The 24,655-nt window shown below is 39.4% G+C and overlaps 1 protein-coding gene across 1 annotated transcript in view; it reads left to right on the top strand.

Moving 5' to 3' along the window:
• Nucleotides 1-24,655, top strand: part of CSMD3 (CUB and Sushi multiple domains 3) — a 1,747,434-nt gene that overhangs the window by 126,579 nt on the left and 1,596,200 nt on the right. The window contains 1 exon segment of the mRNA XM_053715303.1: nucleotides 4,825-4,937. Coding sequence (XP_053571278.1) covers nucleotides 4,825-4,937 — 113 coding nt within the window.

Raw genomic sequence — 24,655 nt, 5'->3', positions numbered from 1 at the left:
TCTATTTAAAAATGCAAAGAACATTTTCTCCTATGTACAGAACATCTGAATGTGAAATATTTACAGTAAATACATAGTTAAAATGTTTATTAAATATGAATATTGAATAATATATAGTCTTCATTAATTTTACAGCAAAAGGCTTTAATGCACTTATATATATGTCTGTAACTGTATACATATATATTTATGTTATATTTATGTACATATGTACACATATATAGATACATATATATATATATATATATATATATATATACACACACACATATACATCATTAGACATGTATATGTATGTATCTAAAAAAAAAATTCTAACACCCGAGATCTCATATCTTTGAGCCCTTATAACTTTTGCATTTTTTTTGTCATACTTTTTGTAAGACAGTGTTATTAGAAGTCCAATACGTATCATTAACCGCAACAGCCGGCATTCCACTGGAGTAAAGTAAGTCTATGATTAAGCGTCACTAGAGGGTGTAAAACGCGTCAGACTGCCTGTTTTTCCATGTCTGCCTAGGTATTATTTTCTTTAATAAATGTTTTTTGTTTTTAAATCTGTTTTTAAATTTGACACGTTGTGTAGCCTTCACTTGGTTAGTGTTATTGGAAGTATAAGTGTAATTTGTAATATATTTTTGAAGTGTTTTGTGCAACTTTTCATTTTTGCCAAACAGTTAACTAGACATGTGTGCGGTGGAAAATGAGTTTTGGTTCGTTTCGGTTTGAATGTTTTCAAATTTCATTTTCGGATCGATTTGAATTCGGATACATTCAAATGCATTAGTTTTCGAATTCATTTGGATTAATTCGGATTCGAATAAATTTGGATGTATTCGAATGTATTCAGTTCGGATTCAATTCGTAAATTCGGAAGTTTGGTATGTGTTAGGTGGGATGTGCTGTGTATTAGACTAGTAATATGTACTGTAATATTGGGTGTAACCCATAGCAGAGTAATATAACCTAATATACTATACAATACTAGTGTAATTGTGATTAGTCCATGGCCATCTGAATGCAAAGAATAAATCCAAGCTAATTCAGATTTATTCGTTAGTTTCATTGCTATGGTAATTCAGAAATTCAAATAGATACGAAGCTCCGAATTTGACAAATTTGTCCGAATTTCGATTCGGAATGAAATGAAAACGCACATGTCTACAGTTAACCACAGCTCTTAAATCGCAGTAATGATTCTCAGACCACCATCTGCTCACCTATAATCTCAATGTACAGGCTAAACCTATTTCTACCCCCCGCCTCTGCACCTGTAGAAATCTGCACACTGTGGATCCTCTCCAATTTTCTAACCTTATTTAAAACGCCTTCCCCACACTTCCACGGTATCCTGCCCTGACCTTGCTACAAACCACTATAACAATACTCTCTCCTCTGCACTCAACACCCTTGCTCCTCCACAAATACACAAAACCCCACGTTGTCAGCTCCAGCTTTGGCACTCTCACCAAACACGCTATCTACAAAAATGCTCCCATGCTGCTGAACGTGCCTGGAGGAAATCCCGCTCTGAACACGATCTCCTACACTATAAGTTCATTCTTTATTCTTACTCTTCAAGACTCGGCAGATTACTTTTTCAACAAAACACTTACCATCAGAAGCAACATCCCACCACAAGACTGCAACCTTTCATCTCTGCCCCCGGTCACCCCCTCCAACACCCTCAGTACCTTCCCCCCAACCACTGAGAATGAAGTGAGTTCCCTAATATCTTCCTCACACCTCACCACATGCCCCCTTGACTCTATCCCTTCACATCTAATACCCTCTCTGTCCTCTACCCTCACCCCAGCTCTTACTCACATATTCAACTGATCCCTTACTACTGGTTCATTTCCATCATCCTTCAAACATGCAAAGGTCATCCCCATCCTCAACAAACCCTCCCTCAACCCCAATTCTCCTGCAAACTACCGCCCCATATCACTACTTCCGCTAGCTTCTAAAATCCTGGAAAAACTAGTTTTCAATCACCTAACACACATCCTATCCTCCAACTCATTGCTTGACCCCATGCAATCTGGCTTCCATCCCCAACACTCAACTGAGACTGCCCTCACCAAGGTTACTAACAATCTTCTTTATGCTAAAAACAATGGCCACTATTCTATACTTATCTTACTTGACCTGTCTGCTGCCTTTGACACTGTTGACCATCCCCTCCTCCTACGGACTCTCAGCTCCCTTGGGCTCTGTGACATTGCCCTCTCCTGGATCCACTCTTATCTCTCTAATAGGTCCTTTTCTGTCTCATTTGCTGGTGACTCATCCTCTCCACTTCCTCTGTCTGTTGGAGTACCTCAAGGCTCTGTTCTACTCCCTCTACTCTTCTCTATTTATACTTCCTCACTGGGTAAACTTATTAGTAGCTATGGCTTCAACTATCACCTCTATGCTGATGATACTCAGTTCTACCTATCCACCCCTGCACTCTCTCCATCTGTCCTTTCCCACATCAGCGACTGCTTATCTGGCATTTCTTCCTGGATGGCCTCTCACCACCTAAAAATCAACATGTCCAAGACTGAGCTTCTTCTAATCCCCCCAACTAATTCTACTCCAGTTTCTAACTTTACTATCACTGTCGGTGACACCACTATCTCCCCATCACCCCAAGTCCGCTGCCTTGGAGTTACAATCTGTCCTTCATACCCCACATCCAATTGCTCTCTTCATCCTGTTGCAGCCACCTATGCAATATCTCCAAAATTCGTCCTTTTCTGAGTGCTGAAACTACTAAACAGCTAATCCATTCCCTAGTAATTTCCCGGCTTGACTACTGTAACAACCTACTAACTGGCCTTCCTCTCTCCCACCTCTCCCCCCTTCAATCCATCCTAAATGCCTCTGCTAGGCTAATCCACCTCTCCCGACACTCTGTATCTGCCGCACCCCTCTGTGAGTCCCTTCACTGGCTCCCCATTCACAGCAGAATTAAATTCAAAATTCTCACTTTAACCTACAAAGCCCTTACCAATGCAGCCCCCCCCATACCTGTCCTCACTCATCAACAAATATACTCCAGCCCGTTCCCTAAGATCAAACAACGATCTACTCCTTGCCTCTTCTACCATCACCTCCTCTCATGCTAGACTACAGGACTTCTCTCGTGCAGCACCAACCCTCTGAAAAGCACTTCCTTGTGCTGTCAGACTTTCCCCCAACCTCTCCTCCTTTAAACGCTCCCTAAAGACCTTCTTTTTCAGGGAAGCCTATAACCAAATCAGTAACTAATGAATTCCACTTGCCTAATAGTTGCCCTCATCTAACTTCACACTAACATCATTCCCAACTTTGCAGTCCCCACCTCCTGTTTCTCACCCTCCTACCCATTTAGATTGTAAGTTCCTACGGGAACAGGGCTCCCAATTCCTCCTGTATTTGTTTGTAAAATTTTGTCTGGTGTCTCATATCGTACTGTCCTTTTATCTTTGTTACCTATGAACAGCGCTGCAGAATCTGTTGGCACTTTATAAATAAAGAATAATAATAATAATAATAATAGCATAAATCACGATTGCGCTCACCCTATCAAGTTTGCTTTCAACTTGTAATACCAGCGGTATCCTGATGAGTGCAAACCCTTGCTATAAACCCATTATCGCTATGGTGGAAACGACTGCGATGATGATGATATTATTATAAATAATAATAATAATAAAATGCTAACCTTTTCCCTCCATGTTATTATTATTATTATTTTATTATTATATTTTTGTAACTATCCATTGTGTTGCAGTAAACATTAACAGACAAGAAATTTACAAATTTATGCAGGAGGAAAAAGGCCACGATTTAATGAGCTTACGATCTTGAGAATGAACTTTTTTAAAGAAAATATATCTGCTATCCGTTTATTTTTACTACAATAAAATGAATGATAAAAAGAAGCATACAATTTTAATGTTCCATTATCTAGAAATAAATATGGTTCTCTTTTACTAATGACGACAGTTATTTGTCAAATTCTTTCCATTTTGTATGCTGTGGTTGCAAAAATCTTGCAAGTAGTTTAAAAGCACATATTCAATATTCTTTGTACATTCTAACTATTTATAATATGGACATAGTTATATAAATAATGATAATGACATTGAAAATTATTAATGAGCAGCAATTACTAATGTTGAGATGCTTATTAGTTGTAATGTTTATTTGCAAAGTTCTGCCTACATTTTTAACGCTGATAAATGAATGCATTGAAATCAAGTAATGTAGTAATAAATCGTATAAGTATGTTTGTACAATATAAAATAAATAAGCTGAACTAAATATTTTTTTGGTTAAAATATTCATGTCATAAATGTTTCTATATATCAAACAAAGGTGAATATATTGGCAGTCAGCACTTAATCCTGTGGAGTAACTGTACTTTGACTTGTATTTAATAATGTATGAGGGAACAAGTATCCCAGATAGAAAACATGTCCATCAACATTTGGGGTTTGCAAGGTGGCACTCCCTGCCCACTTAATATTGCTCTAGCAAATTCTTGTGCCGCACCTTCCATTGCACTTGCCTACCCAATTGAGCAAGAGCAGGGCTTGTCAATTATCCTGGAGAAATCTGTCCTGGATGACTAAAGTCTATAACATTTCAGGTGGTAGTTAATTCTTAACTTGCAATTCTATGCTTTCATAAATGAGCCTGGACTTCAAGGGGTTAAAAGCTGCATTTGCAGCTTCAGAAATGGAGCGCTGTATGTTCTCATTTAATTTATATCACCATTTTCTGAATGATAACAGGCTAAGTTACTAATAAATACATAATACTTACATTGTATATTTTGTTATATTTCAGGTTAACAGGCTTTCATCTTCCTCCACCAGTAACAAGTACAGGATCTGTATTTTCCTTGCGCTTAACAAGTGATTTTGCTGTCAGCGCTCATGGCTTTAAGATAATTTATGAAGGTAAGAAATTGTTTTTATTAGTATGTGAATAATAAATTATAGGTTTTAACAATAACAGTGATAGAATCTTATCAATATATGGTCTACAAAATTCACCTTTCAAATCTGTAGTGATATATATATATATATATATATATATATATATATATAATAGACATGCATTTATTAGGATTTCTTTATAGTTTAAAAAAAAATAATGAAATTAGCTGTGTTTTCTTGGTATTTGGAGAGTTAAGACACCAGATGTATTAGAGTAGAAATTCCAGTGAACTCTGAATGATGGCAGTTGCAGCAGCTAACTTTGTTGAACATTTTGTAAACAAATATAATCCATATTGAATATTTTGAATTTTGCTTCAATTTGAGGAACAATGTTAAAAACCTACTGGAGATGGACTATTTGCTTGTTTAGTTTATTTCATTTTACATTTGTATTTATTATATGATCACTTTTGTACATTTGATATTTATTTTAAAAGAACTAATTTTCTGGACTTTTCAGTTATACTGCAATTATCTGCTATCTCAAATAGTTTACTGTGTCCCACTATCTTTCTTTTGTCTGTTTACATCCTGTTTTTTATGCAGAACAAACAGGGACAGCCCACATTCTGCTCAGTTTTATAAAAGAATGTACTGAACCATCCAGACTCTTCCTCTGAACCACCAGACACCTCCTATTCTATTTGCCCAACTGACTTACAACTTCATCATTTAGGATCTGTCCCCTTAGATTCCATTATAGAAATGTTAGTAGTTGTACATGGTCTATCAAATATCCATACTTGATTTATAATTGTGACTGTTCAGTGTTGTGATGACATGATAGATACTTGACCAATTGTGCAAGAGAAAAAGGGCCTGTCAGTCACCTTCTTACATTGCAAGAAGTAGGCTCCAATGTGCAAAACCGCCCTGCAAGGGCTCCAAAGCAGCTAAGGCTTCTTAGTAGATGGAGCCAATTGTTTCAATTTAGGAATAAAACAAACAAAGAGCTATAAGCTAGCAGACAAGGTTCATGGCCTTGGACCATTTCTGCCCAGCTAACTGTGCAATGCCACCCCCTACTTGAGCACGGCCAATTGCGTGCAAGAAGAGACTGTCAATAATCTTGATCTGATCAGATCAAAATGATTGCAATCAGCAACCTAAAGTGTCTTACAACCTCTGCTACTTAAAGGGCCATTGTACACTTGATTTTTCTTTGCATTAATGTTTTGTAGCTGATTCATTAATTTAGCCCACCTGGGAGTGTTTTTGTCAAAATGTATAGTTTTGCTTTTTTAAATAACATTGTGCTGATTTTCAGACTCCTAACCAAGCCCCAAAGTTTTAGATGTATACTGATGTCTACAGACTCCTGGTTGTGTAATGGGTCTTTTTACATGCAGGGGTGGGAAGGAGGGGGATTATCTGCTCTTTATGCTTTTACAGGCCCTTTCATTGGGTATCCCAGCCTAACCTCATGAATAGTGCTAAACTGGGAGCTTCTAAGTAAGTTTTTTAAAAAGTTTTAAGTAAGGGTTAGGCCAAGTGAGGACCTAGTGGATCAGTAGTGACTAATGAAACACTGACTCAGTGAAGTGGATGCATCCCAGGATGTAAACAAACAGGGGTCAATGTGCAGTTGGATAGCCAGGGTCAGGGCCTAATGAACAGCAGCAGTAGCAAATTGATATCCGGAAGAGAAGTCTAGGAGGAATCACATTTTCAAAGCACTTTAGAGGCAAAAACAGGAAAATAGGAGGGTCAATCAGAAATAACAACAAACTAAGTTTACCCAAGCCAAGACTAGGGCAAAGATGGAGGGAAGCCCAGTAGAATTTAGAAGTTAAAAGATGCCTTAAAATTGATTGGCACCAAAACCGGAAGATGTCAGAGAAAAATTAAGTGATTGGAGTGATACAGTATAGAAATATGATTCAATATAGCAACTGTGTCATTGCAACCCGTATCAACTACATAAAACAAGGCCATTTTGTTATCATTTGTACTCAATGGGTTACAGATAGTATACATAATTGTATTTTGCTTTTATCCACCTCTAAACTTGTAATGCTTTGAATTTTGCACAATAATTTATACCGACTCCTAATTTATAATTAATGAGACTTTTTTTTATTAGGCAACTGGCTTATAAGAATTCTTTGTATTTAATACTTTAAAATGAACACCCTTTCAAACGGGCTGGGCTGCCCCACTAGGAAGTTTATTTCTGTTGATGTCAATTATTTATGTAGCTTTTGTATAGCCATTGCCAATACTGAATTTTCAGTACAGGTGGTGGTTTTAACAGTGAGCTATTTGTTAACAACTAAATGCACTTCAGCAGGTAAAATGATCTCTTGAAAACAAAGGACATTTTTTTTTGACTCTCACCATTTTCTAGTGCTGATATTGTGGCAATTTTTTCTGCAAGAAATGTGTGTCATGAATAAGATTCATTTAATCTAGTGTTTAAGTGTCTGTGTATGGGTAGCTAAAGGGATTAATCAGAAACCTTGCTCTAGTCCATGACAATATTCTTATTTTTATGTAAAACATAAACACAAAAAGAACACAATAATTTCTAAACTTCTCAACCATAATGAAAACTCTAGCTTACAATGCTGCTTTGAAACTAGATTTATTACCAGACCTACATTATCTGACATTCTTGACATTTTGAACTCGTCAGTGTAAATGATGCAGCTCAGAATGACAAGTACTTGCTTTGATTTCTTTTTCTAAAATATGAAAGCTGTAGGACTTTTCCATAACTTTTTTTTTTACACATTTGAATTGTAGCAATTTATTACCATTTTAGTAAATAGTTTTTTCCCCCCCAACATACACATACATAGCATGCAAACTTTTAATTATCAAGCTATTATTTTCTTAAGAATTCCATTATTTGTTAAATTCTAGATTTTCTAAGGAGACATGCCTTAAAGCTAGAAGTCTAGGATGACTTATAACCTGCTCAATTACACACACACACATTCCCCACCGTACTATGTAAGATACAGACTTTCTACCCTGCAGCTTTACACAACCATGTTGTCTTGTTCCAATAATGTTTTTTCAAAACAACATGTTTATTTTGGCCTGAGCAGTAAGGAACTGACAGCGTCTCATGACCTTTATAAAACTTGTGACTTTATCTATTGGGTATAGAAATTGATTTTTATTTCTTCTGGATATGTAATGAAACAGACACTGCATCTTAATACTTCACAAGAGAATTTAGTGCAATGCTGAATAAAAAAATAAATGAAAGTTGATTCCATATCCCTGAAGCTATGAATATTGCTATACTCTTAAAATAAAAATGTGAGGTTTGTACTGAACATTTATTTTCACCTTTGTTAAAATGTCATGCTTTTTATCTGTTGCAACAGAAACAACTGAAATGCTACTAAGCATCATTTAAAGTTGTTTTTATATAACAAGCTCCTAATATTTACAACATTTGAACGTAACATACCATGACTACACTAAAAGCTTTGAATTCTAGTATTTCAGTATTAATAGTTCAATATCGACTTAAAAGCTATTACTAAATGTGCATAGGTTGAATATAGATAGGTAGATAGATAGATGATAGGTAGATAGATAGATGGATAGATGATAGGTAGATAGATAGATGGATAGATGATAGGTAGATAGATAGATGGATAGATGATAGGTAGGTAGATAGATGGATAGATGATAGGTAGGTAGTAGATATAGATAGATATATATATATATATATATATATATATATATTATATATATATATATATATATATATATATATAGAGAGAGAGAGAATTATTGTATAAAAATAGCAAATCTAGGCATGTATCCCCACTTGCTTTCCCTTAGAATGCTATGTATACATTGTTACCAATGCACCAGAAAATTCTGGATAAGACACATTATCTCAAGGTTTTTGCTTCTAAGTACTGTTTTAAACACAGCCATCCCCTTTATTGGGTAAAATCCAGTAAGAGGAATCACTTCTGGACAGCTGTTTCAAGTTTTTACACTCTCATCAGCAGATGGTATGTTTAACTTGCTGCTTGGTGAATCTTCTTACCCAGAGTTTCCTAGTGAATTGATAACAAAGCATGCAGAGCAATTCTCGGCAAAAGCAAGAGGATACTTACCTAGATTTTCCAATTTTCTATACACAAATTCTATATCTCTTACTTATATGTAATGGAGGATTTTAATCTCTTGGTTTTATATCTACCATTACTCAAATGAGTATTGTTATGTATATATATATATATATATATATATATATATATATATATATATATATATATTTATATATATATATATATTTCTGAATTAGTTAAAATGTAAAAAATATTACCAATTGAATGAATAGTACTTTATATTAAAATATTTTGTGATACTATATTGTCTGACATAGTTTGCTGTTTGTGAAGTTTCCAAACTGTAGATATACTAGTGAATGATCAATAGATCACTTTGTTCATCACAGAAACAAGTAGCATACAAAAGAAGCTAGTAAAGGGCCGTATTATCAAGCTCTGAATGGCTCACCGGAAACAGGAAACAGGAGTTATGAAGCAGCGGTCTAAAGACCACTGCTCCATAACTGATCCGCTGCCTGAGGCTGCGGTCTGCAATCCGCCTGATCCTATACGATCGGGCTGACTGACACCCCCTGCTAGCGGCCACAAATATGCAGGGGGCAGCATTGCACAAGCAGTTCTGGTGAACTGCTAGCATACGCTGTCGGCATTCAGCGATGTCTGTTGGACATGATATGCTACCGCATATCATGTCGGACAGACATTGATAAATTGGCCCCTATGTGCAGTTCTTCAACATCAATAATCCTACCTGCAATTATACTTTCTGAAGTCTCAGTTTATGCCTGTGTTGTTAAACACAAAGATATGTGTAGTTTTGGCGTTAACACCTTTAAGTGCTGCTGAGCATGGAAATCAGATATTTAAGTCTGAAAGTAGGGCAGACATATGTAGTTTTGGACTGAACAAAAATCTATTGCAAGCTTTTATCAGAATAAGGCATTGGCAGGATTTGGCTTAAACTGAAAGCAGACAAGAACAGACTGAAGGGCAAGCTGGTAAAAGATTTGGCTGTACACTAGTCCAGAATCTGTTAGTAATAGATGAACAGTTGGATTCTGGCAGCTGACTAGTGGGGCTGGAATGGATGATGACTTTAGAATTCGCAAAAGGAAAGTTCTAATATAGAAATAATCTGCAGGCTGTTATGGTTTAATACTTGTAATAGGATGGGTTTGTACAAATTGCTGAAGACCACCTAGTATAGGCCGAGACTGCAGGCCTGTTTAAGCAGAAACAGCAGGTTGACAATGGGAATGGTTGACAGGTATTACACTATCACTGTGAGGAGCTCATGCAGCACAGCAATAACAACAGTTATAATTCAGAAAATATAAAAAGTAGCATAGGCCAGCAGCATAATGATGAGTCTGACAATGTTAAAAAAATCCTAATCAAATTGTTTATGGTATAAAACAAGGGCTGCATAACTCTTAACATATCCAGAAGACTGGGAGTCAGGGCAGTAACGGAAAGAGCCACATGCATGTTTTGTTCACTACTGGGCACAGTTAGGGTGTGTCCTGGGGGAGCTGGAGTAGTTTCTAAAAACTGACATTTGCCCTGACTATTTCTTGTTTCTTTGAATACATTGATAGCGCCCCTATTTTATACTCTTGTGGGTATATTTTTTGGCTCTTCGTATTTATCAAACACGCCCTAATTTCCCTTAATTGGTCACATGATTTTCAGATGGGATACAATATGGCAACAAACAACATCATTAACACTTTCAGAATGCAGGTAAAAATTACTGCATCATAATAATAGACATCACAAATCGTAATAATATATGATATACACATCATTCAAGGATGTATAAAAATAATAAATAAAAAATATAAAATATGAAAACTAGATCATGTGTACAACATAACAATTAATGTGTTTCCCAGGCATCAGTAATAGTATGTGTTAATGTTACACAGCATGCCGTTACAATTGGTATTATACAACCTGTACCTGTATAGGATCTATCATATATCTAGGCATATATCTACTTAAAATAATTAAATTTAGTAGTGTATAAGAATAAGCGTGATAGGTGATCCTATGTAAATTTACTTAATTTTTAAAAAATACAAATACAGTGAGTCTTGGTGTCTCGTGTATATAATCTATATATAAGAGAAGGTCCAGTGATGTTGTTAACATATATTTATAAATATATAAATAACTATATCAAAGGAGTAATGGTACTAATCATGTGATTGTGATCTTTAATATTGAAATGAGTGCTCTTAAATTATAATATATGTAATTTAATATGTGTTTAATATGTATAATCATGTGCAGAAGGCTACTAAGTCCATATTCATATTGAGACCATTAGGGTACAATGTTCCCAATAGGTAGATCCAAAATGTCGCGTGTTGGCGCAGTCTATTATACCTGTTATATAAATTTGAAGGGGGAATGTATTCAATTGGTGTAATACAGAATATATTCAAATTACCCTGATGAACAGAGTGACAGTGTTTAGGGACACTGTGATTCTTTACCTTATTTTTCATGTTTCTATAATGTTCATTCCACCTAGTCCTAACTATTCGACAGGTGCGCCCTACGTACTGAACTTCACATAATTGACATGTCAGGAGATATACCACATAAGATGATGCACACGTGAGATGATCTTCTATTGAAAAAGTAAGGCCCGTGGTATGTATGAGATGTAAAATTAGTAGTACCTAATATAATGTATTTACACATTTTACATTTCTTATTTTGACATTTGTATACACCTTTCCTATTGACTTTCCTTTTTACATTTGTAAGAGATCCTTGAATTATTTTAGGGATCAGATCCTTTTTGTTGTTAGTATTAACCACTACTTTACTAGGGGCCAACAAGTTCCTAAGTGTAAGTGCCCGTCTGAATACACATTTTGGTTTTTCATCCAGATTTTTGTTAAGTATTGGATCTCTCATTATTATACCCCAATGTTTTCTAATTATATTATTAATCAATTTATGATTCATATTATATTGTGTTATAAACATGCTAGTATTGTTTTTATTCTGGTCTTCTTTATTCTTATCTTTAATAGACTTTTTTTGAAAGTAATCATCCCTATTGTCTGATCTAGCTCTGTTGAGGCTTCCCTCAATTAACTCTCTAGGGTATCCTTTTTCTAAAAATCTTTCTATAAGTATTTGGCTTTGTATATTAAAATCCGATATGTTGTTACAATTTCTTCTTAGTCGTTTAAATTGTCCGTAAGGGACATTTTTCTTCCAGGGTAGGTGGTGATTACTAGAAAAATCCAAATAGCTGTTACAATCTACATTTTTAAAATTATTTTTGGATTCAATACCACCACCTTTAGATAATGTTAGATATAGGTCCAGAAAAACCACAGATTCCATTTCTATGGAACTAGTAAAAGCAAGCCCCATATTCTTAGTGTTAAGATGTTGAGTAAAAGATTCAGCTGAAATGACATTACCCTTCCATAGAATGATAAGATCATCTATGTACCGTCCATAGAACACCAGGCTTGCCCCATAGTCAGAGTTATAGACATATTCATTCTCAAATTTGCCCATATATAAATTAGCAAAACTTGGGGCAAACCTGGTGGCCATGGCGGTCCCTCGTGTTTGTAAATAGTGTTCATCTTGAAAAAGGAAATAATTATGTTTGAGAATGAACGATATCAATTGCAAAATAAACTGTTTTTGTAAATGTGGCATATAGATATCACTTTCCAATACCTCTTGAATGGCTTTCAAACTCATATTATGGGGAATATTGGAATACAGTGCATTTACATCACTTGTTATCCATAGCCAATTCTTACTAGTAGGTAAATTATTGAGTTTCGAAAGAAGATCCATAGAGTTACGTATATATGATTCCAGGGTAACCACATATTTTTTGTAAAAAGGAATCTACGTATGCTGATACGTTATCAGTTAAGCTCCCAATCCCTGCAATAATAGGGCGACCAGGTGGATTTTATTGGTCTTTGTGGATTTTTGGGAGATGATAATAAAAGGCTTTATTGGGTTTAATGGGGATCAAATATTCTCTCTCATTTTTATTGATTATTCCCTCCGTAAATCCAAAATCAATAATACCTTTTAAAGTTTTTGTATATTCATCAGTAGGGTATAGCGTATTGCTCTCCGCATTCAGCGAGGTTTTGCGGACCTGACCCACACTGTCGGATCAGGGGCGGCAGATTAGGGGTTAATAAATGTAGGTAGGTGGCGGCGATGTTAGGGACAGCAGATTAGGGGTTAATGATATTTAACTAATATTTGCGAGGCAGGAGTGCGGCGGTTTAGGGGTTAATATGTTTATTATAGTGGCGGTGACGTTGGGGGTGGCAGATTAGGGGTTAATAAGTGTAGGTAGGTTGCGGTGACATTGGGGGCGGCAGATTAGGGGTTAATAAATAGTATGTAGGTGTCGGCGATGTTGGGGGCAGCAGATTAGGGGTTATTACATATAATGTAGGTGGCGGTGGTGTCTGCAGCGGCAGATTAGGGGTTAATAAGTATAATGTAGGTGTCGGCGATGTCGGGGGCGGCAGATTAGGGGTTAATAAGTGTAAATTAGGGGTATTTAGACTCGGGTTCATGTTAGGGTGTTAGGTGTAGACATAACTTTTATTTCCCCATAGGAATCAATGGGGCTGCGTTAGTGAGTTGTACGCTGCTTTTTTGCAGGTGTTAGACTTTTTCTTAGCTGGCTCTCCCCGTTGATTCCTATGGGGAAATTGTGCACGAGCAAGTACGACCATCTCACCGCTGACTTAAGCAGCGCTGGTATTGGAGTGCGGTAATGAGCAAAATTTTGCTCAACGCTCACTTCTTGTCTTATAACGCCAGGTTTCTGAAAACTCGTAATATCAGAGCTGTAGGAAAGTGAGCGGTGAGACAAAACTGCTTGTTAGCACCGCATAGCCTCTAATGCAAAACTCATAATCTAGGCCTTTGTGTTTACCACCTTAAATGGAAGTTTATTCAATGAATCCACCTCCCTTTCTGTAAAAAAAATGCTTTCTCAAATTTCTCCTGAATCTGCTACCCTCTAACTTTAGATTGTGATCCCTTGTTTTGGCATTTATTTTTTTGTGAAAAATGCTTTCATCTTCTATTTTATTTGAAGGTTTCTATCATGGTTGTCACCTCTTTCCCTTAGTGGTGCCTTTTTTACATGTCCAGTGTTCTATAGAGATCAAGAACAGAGTTAAAGGGACATGAAACCAATTTTTTTTCTTTCATAATTCAGATAGAGAATATAATATTAAACAACTTTCTAATTTACTTCTATTATCTAATTTGTTTCATTCTGTTGATATAATTTGTTGAAGGAGCCAATTACCAGCTAGAACCTAGTTTCTCTGCTGCTCCTGCCTAGATAAACATTTAAGCAAATGATAACAAGAAAAGGAAGCAAATTAAATAATAGAAGTAAATTGGAAAGTTATTTAAAATTGTATTCTCTATCTGAATCGTGAAAGAAATTTTTTGGGTTTCATGTTCCTTTAAGGGAAGGAGAATGAAAAGGGTATAAAATAAAGTTGGCAATAGGTTGGAGAAGACGAGATCCTCACCTGTGCAATTTACAACCTTGATATATAGTATTTTGGTCAATATTTTGCACATTAAAATATTATAGTCTAGAACAGTGTTTTTCAGTTCCAGTCCTCAAAGCAAACCAAAGGGCCAGACTTGCATATCTGAACTAAACAAAGGGGAAATAGTCAGCTAATGGGTGAGAGCAGATTAGGAACCATGGTTACTAATCAGTCAATTATTTCACCTGTGCTCTAGTTCATATATCATGTTACCTTGAGGACAGGAGTTTAAAAACACTTATCTAGCATTACTCTTGTTCCGAACGTCAGTGTCCAAAGTGAGTGATAGGCTTGTGATGGATACCCCGGCTACCCCAACTCGGTAGCTCTGCCAAACGGGTCCTGCTTCCTCCCTGCCAACTGCAGCTATGTAGCTGGCAAGTGACTACAGCCTGTAGCCACCCCTGATGCCAGACAGCACCAGTACTCAGTGTCCCACCCTGTGGCAGACTCCAGCTAACCTGACTGGGTAGCTCTGCCAGAGGGTCCTTCCTTTGCCTGGAACAGGCTGCTATGTAGCCCAGGAAAGTGATTCTAGCAGGAGCCCACCTAAATGACTAGACAGACTAGCATTCAGGTGAAATAAGAACTGACTTTATTGGGACCAACACACATCTTTTATACACACACATCTTGATAAAACAGAGAGACAATACCACAGTTTTCCCGCCATTCCCGCCCCTCCAGACTGACCGGCGCCTCCATAGCAACCATAGTCCCACAGAATTCCAGGACACAATGGTGATGGTTTTGGGGTGCTCCCAGGGGAGCGGCAGCACTTCCAGGATGTCATTTGAAAGCTCTTGGTCCCCAGATGCCGCAGTCCAAAAAGCAGCAGGATTCGTTATTGGGGACCGGAGATACAGCCATTGAAGTTATGAGGGTAGGGGTGTCCAAAACCCCTGGTTTCCAAAGCAGCTTCCCTCCGGTAATTCCCCCACCACTTATCCTCCCTAGGGGCTACTAATCCCCAAAAGAGCGGAACTCTGGGGCACATGGTTGCTGGAGCAACCAGGGGTAAATTTAGCGGATGTCCTGCTGTCCTATGGCGACCGGGAGTTCCAGGAGCCCGGACAGCCTGAGAGGGGTTAAGCGGGTGTCCGTTGTGAAGCAGCCGACTGGAAGTTCCAGGACCCCAGCCAGCCTAGGAGGGTTTTTCAGGTCATAGACCAGCTCTTCTCTAAACAAGTTTGGACACAAAACCATGCAAACAAAAGCTTCCAGAGATTGTGGTTGCTCTGAGGAGCCCAAAACCACTGAGAAACAACAGGGGTGAGGCTGTAGGGGGGTGGGTGGTAGCCTTAGCTTTCTGGTATCTGTGACATCTCCCCCCCTCCAGTTCGGCAGACCAAGCTAGACCCTTAACTGGTCGGCCTGAGGCTGTCCGACGGTGGCCCTCCACTTCTCGGTTGCTGGGCGCAGGGATAGTCACATAAGGCAAAGTCCCAAACAAGTATGCCAAGGCCGGCTCCCAAACAATTGCTGTCCCACAAGTTCCAGGTTCCTCAAGTTCCAGGGCCACACTGCCTCTCTCATGACACTCGGTTTAGTACCGGTGGACCCATCCCAGACCAGAGGGGGAGGTTGCTCCTTGGTGGGGCAGGCAGAGCTTGGATGCCCAAACATGTGGCACCCTATGTATAAGCTTTTCTCCTCCTTGCCTAATGCAACGCTTGCCCCGGTGAGAAATACTCCGGGACAAGAAAAGGGTAGAGACCCTGCCAAGCTACTGAGGGGAGAGACTGTCTGTCTCTTCTTCCAAGAAGGAGATCTACCGCTGGGGAGGGAGATCTGCTACCTCCGCTCAATTGGAAACTGTGCTGTCGCTGGGGAGAGATACCAACTGTCTTCTCTCCCAGAAAGGGATTCAGCTACTGGGGAGAGATATTGATACCCATCTCTCCCTGCAAGGGCTTCTCTGTAAGGGGAGGGAGGATGACTACCTCTGCTCCCGAAGGATGGATCTGCTGCTGGGGAGAGAGACTGACTGTCTCCTCTCCCAGAAAGGGGTTCTGCTTAGGGGGAGGGAGGACGACTACCTCCGCTCCCAGGGGATGGCTTTGCCACTGGGGAGAGAGACCGACTGTCTCCTCTCCCGGGAAGGGGTTCTGTTTACGGGGAGGGAGGACGACTACCTCCGCTCCCAGGGGATGGCTTTGCCACTGGGGAGAGAGACTGACTGTCTCCTCTCCTGGGAAGGGGTTCTGTTTACGGGGAGGGAGGACGACTACCTCCGCTCCCAGGGGATGGTTCTGCCACTGGGGAGAGAGATCGACTGTCTCATCTCCCGTCTCCTGACTCTGCCACTGGGGAGAGAGACTGACCGTCTCCTCTCCCAGGAAGGGATTCTGCTGCTGGGGAGAGTTATTAACATCCATTTCTCCCTGCAAGGGGTTCTTTGTAAGGGGAGGGAGGACGACTACCTCGACTCCCAGGGAATGGCTCTGCTGCTGGGGAGAGAGACCGACTGTCTCCTCTCCCAGGAAGGGGTTCTGCGTACGGGGAGGGAGGACAACTACCTCCGCTCCCAGGGGATGGCTCTGCCACTGGGGAGAGAGACCGACTGTCTCCTCTCCCTGTACCTGGCTCTGCCACTGGGGAGAGAGACCGACTGTCTCCTCTCTCGGGAAGGGGTTCTGTGTAAGGGGAGGGAGGAAGCCTACCTCCTCTCCCTGGTTTCCTGGAGCTGCTACAGGTGCTGGGCAGAGGTTCGGTGGCTCTCTGCCCTGTTACCAGCGCTTCTGTTGAGGTGGCTCTTTTGTCCAGGTCTATAAGCTCGGGCCCAGGCTGATGATCTGTTTCTAGCAGCTCGTCATCGCTAATGCTCTGTTGCCACTCATCTGAGGCCAACCTCCATGATTCCCAGAGTGCTGCACCACAGCTCCGTGCAGACTCCGTGGCATGCTGCAGAACTCGGTCTAGCAGCCTCTTGTATGCCTTTTCCAGTTCCCATTCTTGGACAATAAGCGATACCATATCGGATACCAGCTAGGGTACCCACGAGCAGCTGCTCTCGGAAGAGGCCAATGTTCGTTACTCTCAGTTTTGCCCTGCTCCCAAATTCTGGGTCTTCTGTCAACTTCCAATAGTAACCCAGGGCCGCCAAAGCCCTCTGTGGGGGAGCAATCCTCCAGCCATGGCCGTGCTTGCATAGCGAGACATCAGAGGTCCCGTAGCCATCCTCCACCCACATCTCTGCCCGGACCAGTCGATCTAGTTCTGATTGCCATTCCTCCATGGGCTGCTCTCCCAGGAAAAGCACTCGCAAGTCCCACCAGACCCAGTACCTCTCATCATCTGTGGGGAGGACCTTTCCATCACAATCATTTTCTTATTGAAGCCTCTCCCTCCATAGTTGCTGGCGGACAATGCTCCTGCAGCTCAGCTGGTCCAGTTCAAAACCAGGACCGTCCACCTGGGTCAGTGCCTCCTGTACTCTCCTTAGGTACTCGGCTTCCATAGTTACCAGCTACTGTGGCCCTTCTCTGTCAGCAGGAATCGTGTGAAAGAAGCAGATCCCACCACTGCCAACCAATGTGATGGATACCCTGGCTACCCCGACTGGGTAGCTCTGCCAAACAGGTCCTGCTTCCTCCCTGCCAACTGCAGCTATGTACCTGGCAAGTGACCACAGCCTGTAGCCACCCTTGGTGCCCGACAGCACCAGTACTCAGTGTCCCACCCTGTGGCAGACTCCAACTACCCTGACTGGGTAGCTCTGCCAGAGGGTCCTTCCTTTGCCTGGAACAGGCTGCTATGTAGCCCAGGAAAATGATTCTAGCAGGAGCCCACCTAAATGACTAGACAGACTAGCATTCAGGTGAAATAAGAACTGACTTTATTGGGACAAACACACATCATTTATACACACACACATCTTGATAAAACAGGGAGACAATGCCACAGTTTTCCCGCCATTCCCGCCCCTCCAGACTGATCAGCGTCTCCATAGCAACCATAGTTCCACAGAATCCCAGGACACAGTGGTGATGGTTTTGGGGTGATCCCGGGGTAGCGGCAGCACTTCCAGGGTATCATTTGAAAGCTCTCGGTCCCCAGATACCACACTCCAAAAAACGACATGATTCGTTATTGGGGACCGGAGATACAGCCCATTGAAAGCAGCTCCCCTCCGGTAATTCTCCCACTTCTTGTCCTCCCTAGGGGCTACTAATCCCCAAAAGAGCAGAGCTCTGGGGCACATGGTTGCTGGATCGACAAGGGGAAAATTTAGCGGGTGTCCTGCTGTCCTGTGGCCGACCGGGAGTTCCAGGAGCCCGGACAGCCTGAGAGAGGTTAAGCAGGTGTCCGTTGTGAGGTGGCCAACTGGGAGTACAAGGAGCCCAGCCAGCCTAGGAGGGTTTTCCAGGTGAAAAAACTATCTTCCAGAGGCTACCTGTTTGCAGGGTATGTACAAAAGAAAAAAAAAGGTGTACAATTTCAGAGCACTCAAAGAGGTGTATAGTATATATACAATTTGGTGGCAAGGGAAACAACCAACAAAGGCACAAAGATAATAAAACTTAACATTTAATAATGACTAAATAAAACTGTGTATCAGCAGTGTGTGTGTGTGTATTAAAACTTAGATTAAATAAGTATGGAGTACCAGTAATCACAAGGAAGCACTGAATATAACTAGTAATCAAACAATGTGGTCTCTAGGTACACCTGATGCGCATTTGTCAAAGGCTAACCCGAGTTGGGAAAGCCCCCTGCCTAAAAACTATCTAATGGCCAATCAGGGGTGAGTATAGTTACACACCACTGTAAGGAGCCTATCACAGTGACCACAATGTAATTTGATGTTGAAACATCACATGATTGGGAAAGGAGAGACAGCCAATCATGTGTTAACACATCATGGTCAAAATATCAGTAAATGAATGAATCTGATGTTTACCTAATAGAAACAGGAATTGCTGTAAGTTCACGTTTGTATCCATAAGTGTGAGTGATAATACCAACAAAAGGGACATACATACATAGCCAAAGACATCAAACGGCGTATCTCATGTCAAAAAGAATGCGCAATTGTATGATGAACCAGAAAGACCCGATCACGTAAACAGATAAATCCAAGCACGTTATTTATAGTAAGCTACGATCATAATGCCCAACAAAGAGCACATTGTGTCATTATATCCATCCTGACTTATCACAGCTTGAATAAAGAGTAAAATGACAAAGTGAATTGAAACAATGCAGGCAAATAGATCCAAGCACATTATCTATGGTATGTATCAATCCCGACACAAAAGGTAGAACATAAAGTGCCATTATATCAAACATAATTTGTCAGCATATATATGAAGGATCCTTCCATCTATAAGTTTTACATATCTAAGTAAACATAACTTATCACCATATTTTTAGGGGAAATATTTCCTTGTTTACCTAATAGAAAAGGGAATTATTGTAAATATACGTTCGTATCAATGAATGAGAGTAATCATCTCAACAAACAAACATACCTACATAGCCAAAGGTGTCAAATGACATATGTCATGTCAAAAAAGTGCACAATAAAATGATGAGCCAAAAAGACCCGATCATGTAGACAGATAGATCCGGGCACATCATTTATAGTAAGCTACGATCATAATGCCCAAAAAAAGTGCATATTGTGTCATTGTATCCATTCTAACATCACAACTTGAATACACAGCAAAATGACAGAGAGAATAGAAATGGCAATGCAGGTAAATAGATCCAAGCACATTATCTATAGTATATATCAAATATGACTCAAAAAGCAGAACATATAGTGCCATTATATCAAACATAATTATTCAGCATATATATGAAGGAACCTTTCGTCTATAAGTTGACATATCTAAGTAAACATAACTTATCACCATGGGGCATATTTATTAAAGTCTGGCGGACTTGATCCGACAGTGCGGATCAGGTCTGCCAGACTTCGCTGAATACGGTGTCTGCAGACTTGTGGCCAATAGGCCGCCAGCAGGGCGTGTCAATCAACCCGATCGTACTCAATCGGGTTGATTTCCGCCTATGTCTGTCCACCTTTGTGACTGCTGCTTCATAACTGCTGCTTCATAACTGCTGTTTCTGGCGAGCCTGCAGGCTCACCAGAAACATGGGGCATCAAGCTCCATTCGGAGCTTGATACATATGCCCCCATATGTATAAGGAAAATATATTCTTGTTACAGGTCCAACAGTGGGCATATCTACGTAAATCCACTTTCAAACATACTTAAATAACAAACTTATTGGGAGACAACAAAGGTGTATAAATTCCCAAATAGTACATTGTTAGTACAGTGATTTAAGGATATGTCAAAATTCTGTCAAAGACAGAGGTCAATGTAAGTATTGTATAAGCTAAGGGAAGGAAGCTATACCAACAAAATGGACCCACATAAAATGTAATAAAGTAAAGAATAATAAACCTTTATATGTATATTTATACAAGTGACCATCTGTATGGTATGATTAATGGATAAGCAATATCACCCTAATGGAATATGTAGATATTATTAGTAACCATAATTATTTCATTCAAGTCACATCTTATTATTCAATTTGAATAAGTTTTTTAACATGTAGTGAATTAACAATATAAAAAATGATTGTCGATGTATTATGTCATAAAAAAGAACCATATCCATCCTGTTCATTCACACCTTCTGGGCTGAGAGTATTTAACCAAAATATCCACCTGCATTCTGTTTGCAGTAGCATTGATTCTACATTTCCACCTCTTATGCCTGGTTTAATAACTTGTAGGACCGATACTTTCAAGTCCAGTTTGGTACCATAATTTTTAAGATAGTGTCGGGCCACAGGGGTTAAGTTTTTGTCTTTTTTCTTGTCATTCTCACAATTTTTGATACTATTTATGTGTTTGCACAATCTTGTTCACGTGTAGTGATCCCTATATACCTTTTGCCACATATACACAAAAGGCAGTACACAACATTTGTAGTCCTGCAATTGGGGAATCCGTACATTCTCTTGCTTCCACCTATGAGCGTACTAAATTCCCTCTCATTGTGGATATATTTACAGAAGCAACATGATCCACATTGGTATGTGCCACAAACATTTTTATTGCTCGGTTTTCTCCTGATAAAATGGCTTCTGACCAATTTGTTACCAATCGTAGGAGCTCTCCTCCAACTGGTACAGATCTTATCCCCCACAAAATGGGATGTATCTTTATAATATTTAAAAATTCCAGTATGACGGTTTAGTATTTCACTTATGATCTGATGATCTGCATTAAATGTGCTGACAAATCTCACTCTTTCATCAGTATTGTTGATTTTCTTTTTCGGAATCAACAATTGTTCCCTAGGGGTTCTTTTCACTGTCTGAAAGGCTTTCCAAATTTTTTTGTTGTGTATAGCCTCTTTCTTTCAACCGTACTCTTAGTTCTTTTGCTCTTTCATAGAAAACAGCGTCATCAATGCAATTTCTCCTTATTCTTAGGAATTCCACAGTGGGGATTGCTCTTTTAGTTTGCCAGGTATGGCAACTGTCAAACTGTAATATAGAATTACTCACTGTTTATTTTCTATAAAGATCAGTCTTCAATTTATTGAGGGCATCTTTGTAAATCAATGATCTCACTTCCCATCCAAATAATGAACAGATTGTCTATGTATCTGCACCTAAGACATATACATTGAATATTGGTACAGATCTTCATCAAAGACAATTTCCCTTTCCCACCAGCCTAGAAAAAATATTAGCATAGGTGGGGGCACATGATGAGCCCATTGCAGTGCCCTGAATCTGTAAGTAGAAATTGTCGTTAAACACAAAATAATAAAATTGAGTAAAGATAATATAAACTCATATCGTTTTTGTTTTTCTGTGGCCTCCATATTAAGAAAATATTGTACTGCTCCACATCCTTTATCATGCTTAATTGATGTATATAGGGATTCTATATCGCAAGTTATAAGTATTGCATCATTTTCCACTGATACATCATTGATTTTGCTAAGAATGTCCATAGTGTCTCTAATAAATGACGGTATCGGTAAAGACCATACTATATCACGTAAGTATAGATCTAGGAATCTACTTGCTTGTTCACATAAACTTCCAATGCTTGAGACAATTGGTCTCCCAGGCGGTTTGCTTTTGTTTTTGTGAACTTTAGGTAAAAGATATAGTGTGGACACTTTGGGATTTTTGACTTGTAGAAACTGCCACTCTTTTTGGCTAATAAGACCTTCCAGTTTGGCATGATTGATCATAGTGTTATATTGTGCCAAAAACTGTGTAGTGGGGTTTGAAAAAAGGTGTTTATAACATTTGTCATCCATAAATTGTCTTATTGCTTCCACAATATACTGTTCTTTCTCCCAGATTACAATGCCCCCCCCCTATCCGAAGGTTTGACCAGAATATCATCCCATGAGTTAATGTCAATTAAAGCCTCAGTTTCATCTTTACTCATATTGGAAATTTTACTCTCCTTATTTTTTAAGAATTCTTCCATTACCAAGGAAGACTTCAAGCTGAGGAATTTTATTGAGCGGAGGCATAAACTTGGATTTCATTTTAAGTTTTTTGTCAAGAAAAATTTCAGACTTAGGGGAACCACATTGCTCACTTTCTTTCCATAGTTCTATTAAAGTACCAAGAGTCTTTAATTCATCAATGGCAATGTCCTCATGTGTACTGTATATCATCTTAAGTGCCAATTTCTACAGAATAAATGTAGGTCTTTGATTAGCTCAAATTTATCCAATTGAGGGATGGGGGAAAAAGACAATCCTTTAGATAAAATTTGTAGATGTTTGGGAGTTAGGGTTCTTTTTGAGAGATTGATAACTTGTAGTCTATTATCATCTCTTACCACTTGGATCGTTTGCCCCAATCCTCCCTCCTTCTGTACCGATTGGCCATCCTGTATCCCCACCTGGACCTGTCCCGTAGAGTCTGGTCTGCCCCTTCTTGTTAGTCTCTTGTATCTTTGTCTAATTGGGCTGGGTTCCTGCCTAAAAAACTGCTACCCATTGGGTTATTATTGCTATATTCAAAAATATTCCAATATTCCAAAAAGATCTTGTGTGTTTCTTTATTAGGTAACTTACGGCTAGATTTAGAGTTGGGCGGTAGCCATCAAAACCAGCGTTAGAGGCTCCTAACGCTTGTTTTTACCGCCCTCTGGTATTTGGAGTCAGTCAGGAAAGGGTCTAACGCTCACTTTGCAGCCGCGACTTTTCCATACCGCAGATCCCCCTACGTCATTTGCGTATACTATCTTTTCAATGGGATCTTTCTAACGCCGGTATTTAGAGTCTTGGCTGAAGTGAGCGTTAGAAATCTAACGACAAAACTCCAGCCGCAGAAAAAAGTCAGTAGTTAAGAGCTTTTTGGGCTAACGCCGGTTTATAAAGCTCTTAACTACTGTGTACTCTAAAGTACACTAACACCCATAAACTACCTATGTACCCCTAAAACGAGGTCCCCCCACATCGCCGCCACTCTAATTAAATTTTTTAACCCCTAATCTGCCGTCCGCACGCCGCCACAAGCTACGTTATACTTATGTACCCCTAATCTGCTGCCCCTAACACCGCCGACCCCTATATTATATTTATTAACCCCTAATCTGCCCCCTTCAACGTCGCCTCCACCTGCCTACACTTATTAACCCCTAATCTGCCGACCGGACCACGCCGCTATTATAATAAAGTTATTAACCCCTAATCCGCCTCACTCCCGCCTCAATAACCCTATAATAAATAGTATTAACCCCTAATCTGCCCTCCGTTACATCGCCGACACCTAACTTCAAGCATTAACCTCTAATCTGCCGACCGGAGCTCACCGCTACTATAATACATTTTTTCACCCCTAAAGCTAAGTCTAACCCTAACACTAACACCCCCCTAAGTTAAATATAATTTAAATCTAACGAAATAAATTAACTCTTATTAAATAAATTATTCCTATTTAAAGCTAAATACTTACCTGTAAAATAAACCCTAATATAGCTACAATATAAATTATAATTATATTGTAGCTATTTTAGGATTAATATTTATTTT

This window comes from Bombina bombina, chromosome 5, assembly GCF_027579735.1.
Source record: "Bombina bombina isolate aBomBom1 chromosome 5, aBomBom1.pri, whole genome shotgun sequence".
In the NCBI taxonomy this organism is placed as follows: Eukaryota; Metazoa; Chordata; class Amphibia; order Anura; family Bombinatoridae; genus Bombina; species Bombina bombina.
This window is presented reverse-complemented; position numbering and strand designations above follow the sequence as displayed.